General features: G+C 34.3%; 1 protein-coding gene across 1 annotated transcript in view; it reads right to left on the bottom strand.

Annotated features, from left to right (window-relative positions):
* The window catches only part of LOC129217139 (putative neutral ceramidase C), a 74747-nt gene extending 63556 nt beyond the window's left edge, over positions 1–11191 (bottom strand). The window contains exons 1-2 of the mRNA XM_054851399.1: positions 10884–11191; positions 1357–1500 (exon numbers count right to left, since the gene is read on the bottom strand). Of these exons, the coding sequence (XP_054707374.1) occupies positions 1357–1500; positions 10884–11033 (294 nt within the window). The 5' untranslated portion in view covers positions 11034–11191. The remainder of the gene's footprint in view (positions 1–1356; positions 1501–10883) is intronic.
* Between the last annotated feature and the right edge of the window lie 5148 nt (positions 11192–16339).

Raw genomic sequence — 16339 nt, forward strand, 5'->3', positions numbered from 1 at the left:
CTGTCACTTGTTTTGTGTTCAGTTCGGTTTGCCATTTCATCATGAGTAGACAACAAGGCGGTGCAACATGCCACACAGCGCGTGTAACAATTAATTTATTGAAAGAGACGTTCGGTGAACGAATAATTTCGCGTAATGAACCCGTGAATTGGACTGCAAGATCATGCGATTTAACACCGCTGGACTACTTTTTGTGGGGCTATGTGGACTGTGGAGTCTCTGGTCTGCACCGATAAGCCACAAACGATTGACGCCTTGGAAGATAACATTCGCGACCTTATTACTGACATACGGCCTCTATTGCTGCAAAAAGTGAGAAAATTGGACTTTCCAATTGGACTTTCTCCGAGCCAGCCGAGGTGACCATATGCCAGAAATCATATTTAAATAAAAATGGCAAAGAATCATCTTTCGAATAAAGCAACATTCATGGCAATTAACAACATTTAACTGTGTTTTATTTTAATCTAAAGTTCTCTACCTCTAAAAAAACACCCTTTATTTTAAATCGATTTTATTTGTACATGTATGCACTTTGTCATCCATTTTTGCTTATTTCATTGTAAAAAGGTTTCGACTGCTTCTTTTGCATATCCTATACATGTTTACTTCACAATAAATGAAATAAAAGGAAAATTTTATGCATGTATTTTTTCACTTGTATGAGTTAAAACCAAATCAATGTATAGGCTACCCTTTCCTAAAATACAGCATCGTTTTTCAACTTTTTAAAGTGTTGCGACGTGCTTAAACGCCCAAATATTATGTGAAAAACTTTGCAACCCCTTACAGTACAAGGGCTCTAAAAGTCAATACCGCAGCACCTTGTGTTGCCCCAGGAGAGACGGGGGGGGGGGTGCTCCAAAGTGTTCACGGTGTCCATATATATTACACGATGGGGATGCTGTGAGAAAATTCCAGTTCTTCAAAGGGTGTGGCGGATCGGAAATGTTACGAAATCCCTGATTATAGCACTATATTCTTACCTTTATAAAAGTTTTACGCTATCAACATTGCCAAGAATATTTACACTTAAGATAAATAATCTTATATTTTCATTTCTAACGCGCTTTTTCATTGCTTAGTAAAAGTAAACTCGTAATAAATCGCAATATTCTCTGCAGATAACTGGTAACCCAAAGGTTGAGAAAGGACGGAATGTAGAATTTATTACGTTAATCTTGGATTATCTTTTGTATAGTAAACTCCTTTCCAGCTTGATATACACTTCTGTAACTTAACATCTCACAGGCTTTTATTTTATCAACGAAAAAGCTCATTTTTTTAAAAAAGCAAACGAAAGGGAAACAGTTTGGGAGACGAGAGAGAACATCCTTTTTCCAACACATCTCTTACCTCTGCTTTGACGATGTGAGATACCATTCCAGCATCTATGGTAATGATGACAACCCTTGAGCTGTTGTCGCTAATAATGAATGCTCTACTGTATTGTCGAATGTGAATGCCTTTCGTCAACTGTGCCATCTTTGCGTACCCCATCTGTTGGACAAAAATAATACATTCTTATTATCGCAGCATAGATTGTAAAACAAAACATGTAAAACTTCTATTTTAATCTAGTAGTTTTTTCCAACTATGTTTTCTTTGAAAATTTTCAGTAGAATTTGTAGAAATTATCGTTATATATATAAAGAGTAAAAGTAAATTATTCAACAAATGCTCAAATACATCGAATATCTTAATATTAAACAACATTTGGAAACTTTGTACTAAAACAAAGCAAAATTCCATTTAATACATTTAACAAAATAGATACTAGTTTATTTCTTAATTAGTTCCATTTTAATCAGTGGTGTACAAAGGGGTTGGCAGGAATGGCTATCGCTAATGGCGCAGCAACTAGATGGATGGCCTTTGTCTAGATTATTTCAAAAAATATGATTTATAAATAAAATACTTGGATGAATTGTTTCGCAAAAAAATAGTAAGAGTAGAGCTGGAAGGGGAAAAGAAACAATCCCTATTGCTCAAAAAAAAAAAAAAAAAAAAAAAAAAAAAAAAAAAAAAAAAAAAAAAAAAAAACCTCCGTTTTTAGTCTTTAAAACGACAACGTCAAAAATCACCTCTCCCCATTTTCGCCAATAGCATCACATATTGTCTTAAATTTTGCCTTCAATTTCGAAAATTTTCTGAGAGTGGGCCCCGAAAATTCTAACAAGATCTTTGAAAATCAGCTAAAATTACGTTTTTATAGCTTCAATTTCGATGTTTCCGGAGAGGGCATCGAATCTCTCCTACCCCTATCGCCAAAAATCGTCTAAAATTACTTGCTTCGATCTATAATTTTGAAAAAATTCCGGTGGAGAGCCCCCCCCCCCCCAGTAGCCTCCTCTCCCTAAAATGGACGAAGATAATCTACGAAGCTACAATTGCGTCTTTAGAGTTTCAATTTCGAAACCTTTGCTGGGGCATTGTCCTCAAACCTCTCTTTTAGAGCACCTAAATTACCAAAGATGTTCTGAAACTGCATTTTTTAAATTACAATTTCAAAAGTTTTACGGGAAATGGGGAGTAACAATTTTAAAATTTTTTACTGGAAAAGAGTATCCGCCAAACTCCCTATTTCTGAGTGAATATTTAATTCGTGATGAACTTGATATTGCTAACACTTAGATTTAGATCTTATAGTACCTTCCTTCTCCCTCCAAAACCAGAAGCTGAATCCACTCTCTATCTCTTTATGCTCATATATGCAGTTGCAAAAGTTAAGGGGTTGCCGACCTTACCCTTCTATACACACCACTTTTATGCCTTCACGAAGGCTCTGCCTGAAAAGGGGAAGCCCCAAGTGTAGTTTTACTTTTTAGCCTACTTTCCCAGTAAAAGTCAGAGAAAGAAGAAAAAAGCATGGAAGAACGCTTAATGTATCTTGAAAATATTCCAAAAAACAAAAAAAATTCAAAAATAAAGAAAATAATTGAATAAATATCGAAAAATTAAATATTGGAAAGTACGGTATTAACATGGGAGAAAATGTCTGTCGGTCTGTCTGTCTGCCCCCCCCCCCCCAATAACTTTTGAGTGAATCGTCCGATTCGGACAAAAATCTTTTGGTTCGAAAGATCTCGGCGAGGACACCACATTCCTATATTTGACTTTTTAATTTGAACTATTTTTTGTTTAATTTTGAACAGTTCAAAAGAACTTAACATTAGCGCCTACGGGGAAATTCAAGACAATTCCGAACTGTGAGGCGAATTTGCTTTTAACAAACTTTGTAGGAAAAAGCTTTTGATGAAAAACTTGTATATAAAATATCTTTTTGATTTGAACAATTTTCCGTTCAATTTTGAACAGTTCAAATCCTTTAATATTAGCCCCTACGGGGAAACTGAAAGTCAATGAAGATTTTGTACTTGAAGGCGGATTTACTTCAAACAAATTTTGTTGGAAATAGCTCTTGACGACAAACGCCAGACTCCGACTCCGATAATTTAGGGGCGTGTGATTCCGACTCCGACTCCTGTGCTCAACAATTAGTCGACTCCTGGTCTTCGACTCTGACTTCGTAGCTTTGGCAAAAATTTATACACCGAGGAAAAATGACTGACTCCGATTCTGGAACATTCGACTCCGACTCCTTTATCTGAAAATGAGATTAACGCCGACTCTGACGCCATGGTTTTAACTGTGAAATAATTATTGTTAATTAAAACAACTTTTCCTGGTCAGAAAGGACAGTTTCAGTTTTCCGTTAGTTTTCAATTATTTCAAGATAAAGACTTCACAAGCGAAGAAAAGTGCGGCTCAAGTCATTTCAAACCAAACTTTCCCGTTAAGAAAAATGTGCATGTTTTAACATTCAAATTTATGAATGAAAGCTGGATAACGATAAGAAATTTTCTACCTGACTTGAGCCGCACTTTTCTTCGTTTGTGGTGTCATTTTCTTGGATTAATTGAAAACCACAGGAGTACTTAAGTTGTCCATTCTTTTCCAGAAAAGTTATTTTGACCTTTTGAGTACATTATGAAAAGTGCTTAGTATTTTAAAAATAATTTTGTTATTTTATTCTTTTTTAATATAAATGTATTCCAGAAATAGTGTGATGTTACCATCACAAAATTTCACCTTATTTTTTCATATAAATGCTCCATACTAAAAGGGAAGAAAGCCTATATAGGTACAAAAAACGTTAAGCAAGTGACACTAAAAATTAATCCTTGCTCCTCTCTAGGATTTATTTGTGTTAATTTAATTGAATATTAAAGGCTTCCCAAACTAATTTATGTTTCACAACATACAAGTTACTTGTGATAAAGATCTTATGTCTTTTTACTTATCTCCGTTATCTATTATTGGCATAGATGAGGATAAATATTCTACGAGAGCAATGATAGTGAATAAATTTTATGCTTGCTTCGGAGAAGCCTTGATTCAAAATTTTCACTATGATTGCTATTAATATTGCTGTTGTAAGGCAATGAATTTTTGTAACAATGGGTTTTGCATTTAATGGGGAAATGACATGAAATTTACTGTTTTTCATCCTAACCGAAATAATAATTTTATTTAAAAATTTAATTTTTCAGCTTTAAGTTGTATTTTGAAATTAAACAAATCATTTTGTGAAATTTCGAAGTTTCTGAGTGGTTTAGTTGCTGAGCTACAAGCCCAAGCAGGATAAAATAATAAATAATGCAACAAGTTATGAAAAATGCAGTAACTTCGCGATCAGGCCTTGACTCCATGTCAATGAGGTCAACCTATCCGCGTTTTCGGAATGCGTTTGTAAGAATTGGTTTAACAACGACTGCCTTTTTTGTACCCTTTTTTCTCAAGTAACATTGTTCACAGAAAGAAAGATACAGCTGAAACACTTTTCGAGGCATTACAGTGTTTCTGATGTAGTTCCTGTTCCATGTATTTTATTCATTTGTGACACAAATACATATGAGCTTTATGAATAGCTTGAAAAATTTCGCCAGTGTGGCAAAAATATTTTAATAGTTTGCTCGTCATCATATCGATGTAGGGCTCATCCACAGGTGTGAAATCGAACTTGGATCACTACTGATTTGCCGCATCGCGAAATGATCAAATTCAGTGCGCAAACTACAAAATAATTCACCATTTCTGACTTAGTGCTTTTGTCAATGATCTATTCGCGATGTGAGCATTTTTTTTTTTTTTTTTTGGACGTTGCCTGATTTTGGAGTTGAGTTCCGACAAATGTTCGAATAAAAAATGCAAATTAAAAGACAGTCCAGTTTGTCTCATACGTAACGGTGGAACCACTGATCATAAGACTATGACATTAAGAGGGAAAAAAAGTAAAGAAGTAGGAACATAGTTTGATTAGGAAACCAAAGTTAATTAGTATTAGCTTGGGCAAAAAAGTCTATTTAAATAGCCTGGCACAAAACTTTCCTCTTTACAAATAACTTAAAGAAACCTACATGTATGAATAACAACGACTTAGCCATTCCGGATGAAAGAGTAATTTTTTCTTCCAAATCATAAGTTTCAACATTTGGCATGCAAATACTGATTCTAAATAGAGAATAATCATTGAAGCATGGATTGTAAGCATTTTTTTTTTTCGAAACGAAAATACCGACTGACTGACACAGTGACCTAAAGATATTTCCGATAGATTTCCCACGAGTGGACGAGTGGATGCTGTCTGTATTTCTTACATTAAAACTTTAAAATATTTCAACATGGTTCGTGATTTATATTTTATCGCTTTATCGATAGAGTGAAATTCATTTTGCTGAAAATTACTAAGGACTTCATAACGTTACGGGAAAGTTATGACGGGACATCATACGGGAGAAAGGGCCGGGGTAACTAGAGACAAAACATGAACATAGAAAATGTCTGTGCAGAACAGAAAATACCTTGATCGCTTTCTTCATGTCTTCTTGATAAAAGAAAGAGTATGTGAATTTTCAAACATTCTTTTAAAAAAAACCTTGATTTTTTTTTTTAAAATAAACAATTTTCAATGTTTTAAAGCTTTCAGCGTTTTTTTCCCTTCATTAGTATTCATCAAGACATTTTTACGTTATACAATTCTTCTTTGGAGTAGAATTTTAACAGGGCAAAGGGAAAAATTTTAGTTATTTACCATACCCTACTGATTAAAAAAAGAAAAAGTGTTTGACTTCGTTTTTTCTCTTTTGGATAACCGTAATTTTTTTTTTTCGAAAGAGAAATTTTAATTACTAAAAAGCTGTAAAAATCAACCAAAAAGATAAAAATACTTATCCCTAAAAACATTACGAACTTAATATGTTTTCATTAATGCAAGCATTTGTATCATTTTCTTCACTAAGGTAGGGTAAGACAGTGTCTCTAACTTACCACTCTCATTATCCATTATTACCATGTTGGAGTTGCAAAGAAGAGAACAATATAGTGTATGGTACAAATAAACATACCAATATGACATTTAAAAAAATTATCAACAAGTTTCATTAATACATGATATTAAAGTAAATAATGACTTAATTCGAAACAACAAAGCAAAAATGTAGAAAATTCCTACTGATGAAAAAAATTGCAATTTTTATTTGTGTATCTAATTCAAGTCTTCGGAATAAAGCTCGGAGAAAGGTTTATTCAATGTTGTCTATCTGAAATTAAATTTAAAAGGGATTAAGTAGACAGTCAGAAATGCACTCGTACACTTTTTGCATTTGCAGAAAGGTCAAGCGTTCTTTAAACTTAATTTCCGTGTTTTGCTATTTCGCCCTTTTCTACGTTAAACTTTCCCTAAAATGAAAGTTTAGAATGGAAAGCTCAAAAACCGAAAAACAAATCAGTTATCTTTTTTTTTTGCTGCCCCATCCATTGTGCCTTGGATCTTAGGCTGAGAAATGAAACAGAGAGAATATTTAAAAATGTGTTTGGTATATTTTTTGACTCGGTTATTAAGATAAAAAAACGTATTTTGTAATCAATCCAAACCTTTTCTCCTCAACATATAATCCAACTTTTGCACTAAATTCCACAATTAGTGGAAACAAGAAGGAAAAGGGAACTATAGGGCATAAATCATTATTATTCTTTTATGAATACCTTCTTGTATTTTTTGCGCCTTTTTTCCGTGACGAACTTGTGTAAGATAAAACAGACAAGTAACGAAATGAAGCATAGGATAGACGTATGAGGTTGATGAAATAAATGTAGCGAAAAGTATCAGTTAAAAAAAAAGATATTAAGAATAATGAACACAAAAGGAGTATTTCAAGAATGCTTGACGATAAAAAGCGAAACTACGCAAGCACGTCATAATTTTTCAATGCCACTGCGTTTGAAAATCTTTTTGAATACAAAAAAAAAAAAAAAAAAAAAAAAAAAAAAAAAAAAAAAACCTCAATAGTTGTTTTTTTTTTTTTAGTAGACAATTTACATTTGTTTGTTGCATTAAAGCCTGACAAGATTCATTCTAATAACATGTGTGTAATGCGTAAGAAAATCATGTCAACTGAAGAATCAATTCATTTTTTCTTTGCTTGCATACATTTTTAAAAATGTGTGATTAAATGATGAGGTTTCTAGAATCGTAAAAAGAAACTCATTTCCATCACAAAAATTAAATGGATGCCTGGGAGAATGACTGGTTAAAGATCTTTTAAAGTTTTCTAGCAGAGTAAAAATAACGAAAGAATGACATTGACATTGAAAAAAGGAAGGAAGAGAGAGAGAGTAAAGGAAAACACCACGGTACTTTTTATTATTTATTTTTAGGGTTTTCTATTTATGTATGGGTATCTGTTTATGTTTTAGCTCGAAATTAGATCCTGTAAAATTATAAAATCTTGCACGAGATCTTTTTCACTATGGGGTCGTTTCCAAAATTTTAAAAGTGTTTTTTTCTGAAAGAGCATGCTTAAAAACATAGGATCTGACAATTTTTTAAATAATTTGTTTAAGTTCAATATTTTTAAAAAACTACTTTAATCGGTGAGCTTTTATTGTTTACATTTCTTGGCGATGACATCACAAATGATAAAATGCCATTCTGTGTTGCCATTCACAGAACAAAACATTTAATTCTCATCTTTACACACGTGTGTTGGCAACGTTATGGTTGATAGCAAGGGTAGAGCGCAATTTTAATTCGCTGCTTGATTATCATAACGTGGAAACGTAGTAGAAAGATGCGGCCAAGTGCATCATTTGTGACGTCATAAAGACCACGGATTGTTTGAAAAATCGGACATTTAAAAAAATAATTAAAAAAAAAAAAACTGTTGGGAAAATGAAAGTATTTTCTGTGCCCTTGTTTTTTTTTTTTTTGCTCATTCTATCCATTTCAATGACTAAAAGTACTACTTTTGACTGAAGGAAACCACCCCATTATCCATTCATCTGTCTAACCGTATATTATTAATGCAGTAAGATTATAAAATTCTGTCAAATGCATATACACTTATATAAGATATCGCGTGCATCCAACACTACTTAATTTTTTTTCTCCCCCTTATTTAATACCTACTCTTCGTCACATTCTTATCTCCTTTTCTTATTGAATGTCTCTGTTATTTTAACTTAATATCTGTTTTACTTAATAAACATACACAAGTAACTAAAATTAAAAAAAAAACCCGACTGGGTTGCAAATATAGAATCAAGAGGGGAAAATTTAAAATCCTTTTAAAAGCCTTATACTATTGAAATCAATTACAAGTATTTTATTTATTAACAAATAGAAACAGGCAACAGACAAAAATTTTAAATCATTGCTTCTAATTTCCTTGTCGGCCAACAATGAATTCGGTTACCAACCTTGAATAAAAGCTTAGCCGTACTTAAAATCTGCTTTAAAAAAGCGTTATAGTTCGAATTCCATATAACATGGAAGTTCCAAACACATTCTATCAGACGCAGAAAAAAATACTCTTTATTTTGGTACTAAATTTAAAAATGTTTCAATATGTTTTCGCTGAAAAAGTCGCGAAAAACTTTTTTGAGGTTATTAATTAATATCTTCCTTAATTAATGTCATCCGAAGAAGCAACCTAGCTAAGAACATTCTCGATCAGCTCTGTTTTCGAACAAAAAAAGTTTTTCAAAATCGGTCCATCCGTTTAGGCGCTAGAATGCCACAGACAGATACACACACAGACACGTCAAACTTATAACCCCCTTCCTTTGTGTGTCGGGGGTTAAAAATGTGCTCAATCTATTTGATGTGGGGTTTTTAAATATTGCATTTTACAACGTTATAAACTATCGGTCTCAGACACCAACACAACCAGAATTTACCTTCTGAGCGGAAAAAGGCGGAGGGGTTGGTCATAGCAGTTCTTACAGGTATATCAAATACCTTATCGGGGATTGACAGCATGTGTTAGCACCAAGAATTCTGGGGGGTTACTTCCTTGCAGCGCCAATGATCTTAAAAGATGATTTTCAACTGTGAAGCATAAATATAACATTTATAACATTTAATAGTGCCCACAACTGTTTCCTTAGTAAACTGAACATACTTAATTGAAACCATGGGCGCCCATATGCAAAGTTGAAAGGGGGGGCTCAAATATTTTCCCCGTGGTTTAGCTGGATATTTTCCACGTGGAAACCGGGGCAGATTAGAGTCATCACAATTTGACATATTTAATAACTTATTCATTAATGGCTGGAGAAGAAATGTTTTTACATTTTTGCAAAGGAAAAAGTACTAAAAGCAAGGAAGTTCTAATTTCAAAGGAGGCGCTCGAGCCCCCCCCCCCTTTCCGCCTACATGGGCGCCCTTGATTGAAACTATGGAAGTTTAAGTGCAAAAAAAAGTACTAAACTGCAATAAAGCTTGAACTTTTCAAAAATTCAACAAATAATTTTTAACTTTTTTTTTTTTTCAAAAAGGAAATTGTAGCTACAATTTATTTTAATATGATTTTCTATTATTCTATCATTTTTTTAAATATTTTAAAAGGAATTTCTTCGGATGATTATCATACGAAAGAGCTAGTCCAAAAGCTTGCGAGTGTTTAAAAGGTTCATCGGTATTGCATAAATTTCTATGTTGCTGTATGCTTGTGTAATGAGAAAGTGAAAACAATTATTTTTTACATTAAAATCAAAGTAATCTTATCCTTATAACCATCCATGCATTATATGTTTCTGTGAAAATCCGAAATCTGCTAACATTAGCCGGTGAATGTAAACATTCACACCCCAAAGACAAGCTCAGCCCCAAGAGCAAGGGCGCACCCCCCCCCCTAAATGTCGCGAAGATCCCTTTCAAAAGCAAGTACCCTCCAAAAAGAAAAAAAAAAATGCCCCTCAACCCGCCCCCACTAAAAATTTTAATGACGCAGTCTGTGCCATGACCCGCTCCCAGGTGGGCCCCTCTGCCAAAGGCAATGACTAAAGATCAAACAATTCTAATGAATCACTGGTTAACATCGACGTTCTCCAATTTTGGTCTTGCCCGGTTATATAGTTTAAACCCGATTTATGTGCTCCGCCGGAATAGTGTCCATCACGTGAGGGGGTCTTGCACGTAACGGTTCATTTTCATTAAAAGTAATTATTTAAAAAAGTAATGACGAAATCTTTTGCTTAAGGACTCACATTCAATTGTATTTTATTAGGCAATAAAATTTTTATCATTACCCTTTTAAATAATGAGAATACCCTTTTAAATAATGAAATATACGAAGTGTCACTTGCGGGACAAAATGGTCATTTTCAGTGGGATGGCCCAATAAGCGGATTTTCTGAAAAAGTATAACGTCAAATCCGGAATATTTTAACATTATTAATACAGCAATTTTCACGGACGATCAGAAAATGATGTTGGAAATGGGATAACATATGAAATGAACAACGTAAAATCGGGATTTCCTCTGTACATATTAGGTAACAAGTATGAAATTTTTTTCTAAAAGCACTTAACTACTTACCATATTAATTTCAGCTGCAGGACCTGTGACATCTGCGATTCCAACACCTATATCGTATAATTCTGGATCTCTGTCTGCCGCACATATATGACTGATTACTATAATTAAACATATCACAACACTCTTCAAGATGAAATTTTTGAGCGCCATTGTTTACATCAAAACTAAGTGCTGTCCACCACGACTATAAATCCAATGTATATCGTGAGCGTCCGAAATCTCCCGCTGTCGCCGCTTCCGGTTTTTCTTTCGAACAATCTAGCGCGAAAAAAAGTAGAACTTGCCGCCGCACGTGCTGCTCTGACAGTAAATCGAAAAGGAACACAACGCTTCGTGAGCAGCGCTCGAAGCAATTTTTATTTGATTACCCACTTTTTCGAATCAGTTTTTGTTCCTTTTTTTTAACGAGGAGACCGGTTTTTGTTCCACTTGAAGTTTCCAAGAGGATGGGGGATTATTAGGGCGAATCGAATTGCAAAGCATGCTTTAGAATAGCCGGAGAATAATTTAGAAAACTGAGAATCAAAATTTTAATAATTCGAAAAAAGTATGCTCCTTTCTTGCGATTAATTTCAGATCATTATCACAAAAATTTTTGATGATTTTTCTTTTAAATGATATATTTTCTCTTATTAGCAATGATAAAATCTGTGAACACGAAATGAAAGCTACTTTCAAATACACATTCCAATGTTTTTAATATTTGAGGCTTTTAATCCATTAAAGTGAAATGGTGAAATATTTACTCCCCTTTTTGTAACACCTATCTGATAATATTTTAACTGTGTACTCTATTCTAGTCAAGAAAAAATTACCTCTAAAAATCAAAGAATAAGATAATAAAAACAATTTTTAAACATTGATGCTCATGTTGGTTGTAAGTAAACAATTATTTTTGTTATTATTAAATGATGAAGCTCTTATTATTTACGTTTTAAATATTAAATGAGATCTACTAATATTCGGTGCAGTATTTAGTTGTTTAATATTAAGCTTATTTATATTTTAAACAATTTGTACAGTTATTCAAGTACATGACGGGCAAAGTGGTAATAGCTCATTTCGTTTACTTATTTAATCCTTTATCAAATCACTTGCGTGTTTATTTATTAATTATTTCATTTACATTCCTTCATTTAATAATTGCCTTATTTATCATTCATTCACTTATTTTCTTATTCATTCACTATTTTTCTCGTATATTAATTAATTATTTTTTTTTATTTGTTTATCTTTCCTTTTATTTTTATTTATTTATTTATTCTTTTATTCACTTTCATTTGATCAAAAATATCTTTAACAATTAATTTAAAAAATCTTTCAATTGAAAAAAACTTCGTTTTTTTCACTTTGCCTCATGGAAAAAAAAGTGAACATTTTCTACCAGTTTTTGGAGGTACTAAGTTACAGCTAAAAAAATAAAAAATAATGTTCAGTGCAAGTTTTATTGTAAAATATATTGTTCTTTCTTTATGAACCATGAATTTTAGAACAAAATTCCAGTTTGTTCATACTGTAAAAAGTAAGTGATCTTAACCATTTTTCATTTTGCCCCACATTCCCTTACATACACTGGTGTGCAAAAATTAAGGACGAAGTCGAAAAATTAGCATATCAGCTGAACGAAGAGGCAGAGCGGACAGAAAGACCAATCAGGATATTAAGTAAGGTGATATACGGTAGCACATGCGCAGATATGCAGGCAGACGTAATGGGGGAGTGTCTGAGTAGTATAAAGCATGATGTCGGTGTAAGATCAGTATTTCTGGAAAAGAGATTGCACGCCGTATAGCAGTTAAAATCACACCGAGTTGCTGCCTCAGCGAGAAAAGGTGAATAATCAATCTGTTAGACGACATCTGGATGCTTTTACCCGAGGTCGAATCATTGGGAAGTTGGAGGAAGGTCGCATTGTGACAAGTGTGGCTGCAGAGTTCGGAATTGCTCACAGCATCTTTTCACGACTTTGGAGAACAACATTTCAAACTACAGGAACAGCTATCCGGGGGTTCAGTAGTGGTCGTCCACTAGGAACCACACCCGCAGATGACCGTTATATTGTCTTACAGGATAGAAGAAACAGGCGGCAGACAGCGGGAGAAATCGCTTGACACAGGACACAGGCGACTGGACGACCGATATCGCGTTTTACCGTGGCCAGAAGACTGCACAGTGGTGGTCTGTTTGCACGACGCCCTATACGGTGTGTACCTCTAACGCCTGCCCATCGGAGAAGGCGTTCTCTGTGGTGCCGAGAACACCGGAATTGGAGAGACATTGAATGGGGACGAGTGCTCTTTACAGATGAGAGCAGATTCAGTCTGAGTAGCGATTCTCATCGCATACTCATCTGGAGAGAGCGGGGAAGCCGCAATCATCCCTGGAACATCATTGAAAGGGACAGGCATGGAGGTCGCGGTGTTCTCGTATGGGGAGGCATCATGCTTGGTAGTCGTACAGACCTTCACATCTTCGATGCAGGTTCAGTCAACGGGACCCGTTATTGTAACGAGATTCTTCTTCCATATGTGCGTCTTTTTAGAGGCGCTATGGGTCCGCAGTTCCTTTTCATGGACGACAATGCACCATGTCATCGCACAGTAGCTGCCGAACAGCTCTTAGAGAGTGAGGATATTGAACGTATGGATTGGCCGGCACGATCTCCGGATCTCAATCCCATCGAGCATGTATGGGATTTTCTAGGCAGACGCTTGGCAGCTCGTATTTTACCACCAGTAACGATTCGGGAGCTTCGATTGGCGCTGCAAGACGAATGGGCAGCAATGCCTCAACAACTCATTGACACCCTCATTCTCAGCATGGGCAGACGCTGTGAAACCTGCCTAGCAGTCGGGGGAGATCATATCCCCTACTAAAGACCGGATGTTTCTTCCTGGACACCCATCACAGGGATGTTTCGGCCTTCAGTCGCCTTGCGCTCCATGCTACTTTTTCAATAAAGCTTCTTTTATCCCTCTGATTTCTCTTTTAGTAAGTGTTGCTTACATTACACATGTCCTTACGTATTGGGGATCTTACGGTATTAAATGTGTTGATTTGGAAAGTTTTTGTACAAAGTTATATTGAAAAAACCGTCTCGTCCTTAATTTTTGCACACCAGTGTAGTTTAGAGAGCCATGAGCCTCGACAGGAGGTTCATACGCCAATTAGTTCAAAAACCGGGGAATTATGTCGCGTGTCACTTTTATGCCAAATAGGTTCTGCCAAGTAATAAACATTTCGAGCCATTTCAAATTTATATTAATGACTTGTGACAAAACTTGTAACATTGGTTAAAAACTTGTAATAAAAGAAAATTAAAAGTTAAAACAAGTAAATAAAACGAAAGGCATAAAAATTAGCTGTTTCATTGGCTAGATACCTTTCTTAAAAGCGGATATTATAACACATTTGTGAAATAATAATCCCTGACTTGAGGGAGCGGGAAACTCACAAAAAGTGTATTCTTTACGAAAAAATGATTCTAAAGTCTTCGTAAAGCTGAATCAGTAGTTGGTATTGTAGCAACTTAAATGACAAGTTTTTAATGGGGAAAATCATGCAGCGTAATTGAGCAGTTACAGCAATTAATTGTACTTGTTTTCAAACAATTAATTAGGATTGACAAGTTTATTACTTCCGTTTACATATTAAAGGAAGTATTTATTTTAATCGCGAAAAATTTCCCCCTCAAATTCCGGCCCAAATTTCCAATTTTACTCACCCCATAATGAATGTTGAGTGGATTTTTGGCCTGTACTTACGCGCGTATGCATTTGAAAGCGCATGGGCAGCCAAAATATCCATTTTGATCATACTCGAGTTAATTACTACGAGTTTTCTCGTGACGTCTATGTGTATGTACGCATGTATGTATCTCGCATAACTCAAAACCAGTATGTCATAGAAGGTTGAAATTTTTGCATGTAGATCCTGAGTGGGATGTAGTTGTGCACCTTCTCTTATGATTGCATTCGGATGTTTCAAAATCTGTCTTTTACACGTTTTGGGCGCAAATCGGTGCACTCATTGCGCACTTGAGTGAAGCTATAATGTGGCGACCATTTGGCGATCTATCGCCAAGCTTTTGGTGACAAATCTGGCGAAAAATTGATTTTTCGACTAAGGTTTTAATTTGACGCTATTAGCAATATTCAGCGAATAATCTATTGAATCATGTTAAAATTGTCGATATTTAGAAAATGAATCTCTAAAACATTTTTTTTTTCGCATCGGTTCGCATCTAACTAGGAGTGCAATCATTTGAAGTGTTTTCTTACTTACTCTAATGCACTACTTTATTGATTTTTTTTATACACGTTCTAAGTTTCACACAAGTTTATGCAAGTTTAGATCACAGACGCTATTAAAAACACTCCTTCTCTGTACTTTGAAAGTACAATGCTCTACATACACTATAATATCATATCTGTAGGAAAATGTCTAAAAAGCCATTCATTTAGAAAGTTTTGCTTCTAACTCTCACCCATTCTTTTAAATTATTAAAAAATCGATTATTTTATAGACGTAAAAGGAAGTAACGCGGGGTTTACACCAGATTTTTTTCTTTGAAGTTCAATTAAATATCGGTCAATTCACAACCCAAATCCTTTCGGTTAGTGTTATATGTTAAATGGGGGTTAAAAGTTGCAAAAATAACGTTTTTGAAGATTGACATACCTCTGAAGTGTAATCCCTGCAGTACTTAGACTGCAAACATGAAAGACAGTTGTTGTAAACTTCTATTTTTCTCAGTACATTTAAGTGAATCTGCGTAATTGTACCTCTGGAAATAATTAAGGATTTGTAAGGATTAAAAAAAAAAAAATCGAGAAACTTCTCAATTGCTTTGGAGTTATTATTGTTTTTAAAACTGGTTTTTATTCTCGGTTCGCTTTAAAGAGACCCTCCAGAACGATTTCTTAAGGAAACAGTCCAACCCTGAAGAAACAGTCTTAAATATTCCCTCAGACTAGAGAATTTCTGATTTTTATAACACGCTCTCTGGAAATAAATTGCCCTCTATTTGTTTTACTTCGGTATCTCATTGGAGTTGGAACTCGTAACAAAATTTGTTATAATCTATCCATTTACAGTTTGAATAAATTACATTTCATATCGTTTTCATATTAACTAATAGAATTCTTTTTAAACAAACGAGATATATTGTTTATCAGAAAAGTCTTATTATGAAAAAAGTTCACTTGAAATAATTTGCAATACAAGAAAGTAGGCTTGTTTATTTCTGGGCAAACGTCTTGTTTTAACAGTACATAGATTACAAGAAGTACATAGCTTGCAAGATATGAGTGTTTCTTTTCCGAATATGTTTCTTACGTACGTATATATTTTTTTCTAGTACTGTTATGTTTCGTGTACCTGAATTTGTATATCAAACAGGATACAAGGATGCAAGGAAGAACTCACAAAAAAATAATAAAAACTGTATGCAGCAT

This window comes from Uloborus diversus, chromosome 2 (assembly GCF_026930045.1).
Source record: "Uloborus diversus isolate 005 chromosome 2, Udiv.v.3.1, whole genome shotgun sequence".
Lineage (NCBI taxonomy): Eukaryota > Metazoa > Arthropoda > Arachnida > Araneae > Uloboridae > Uloborus > Uloborus diversus.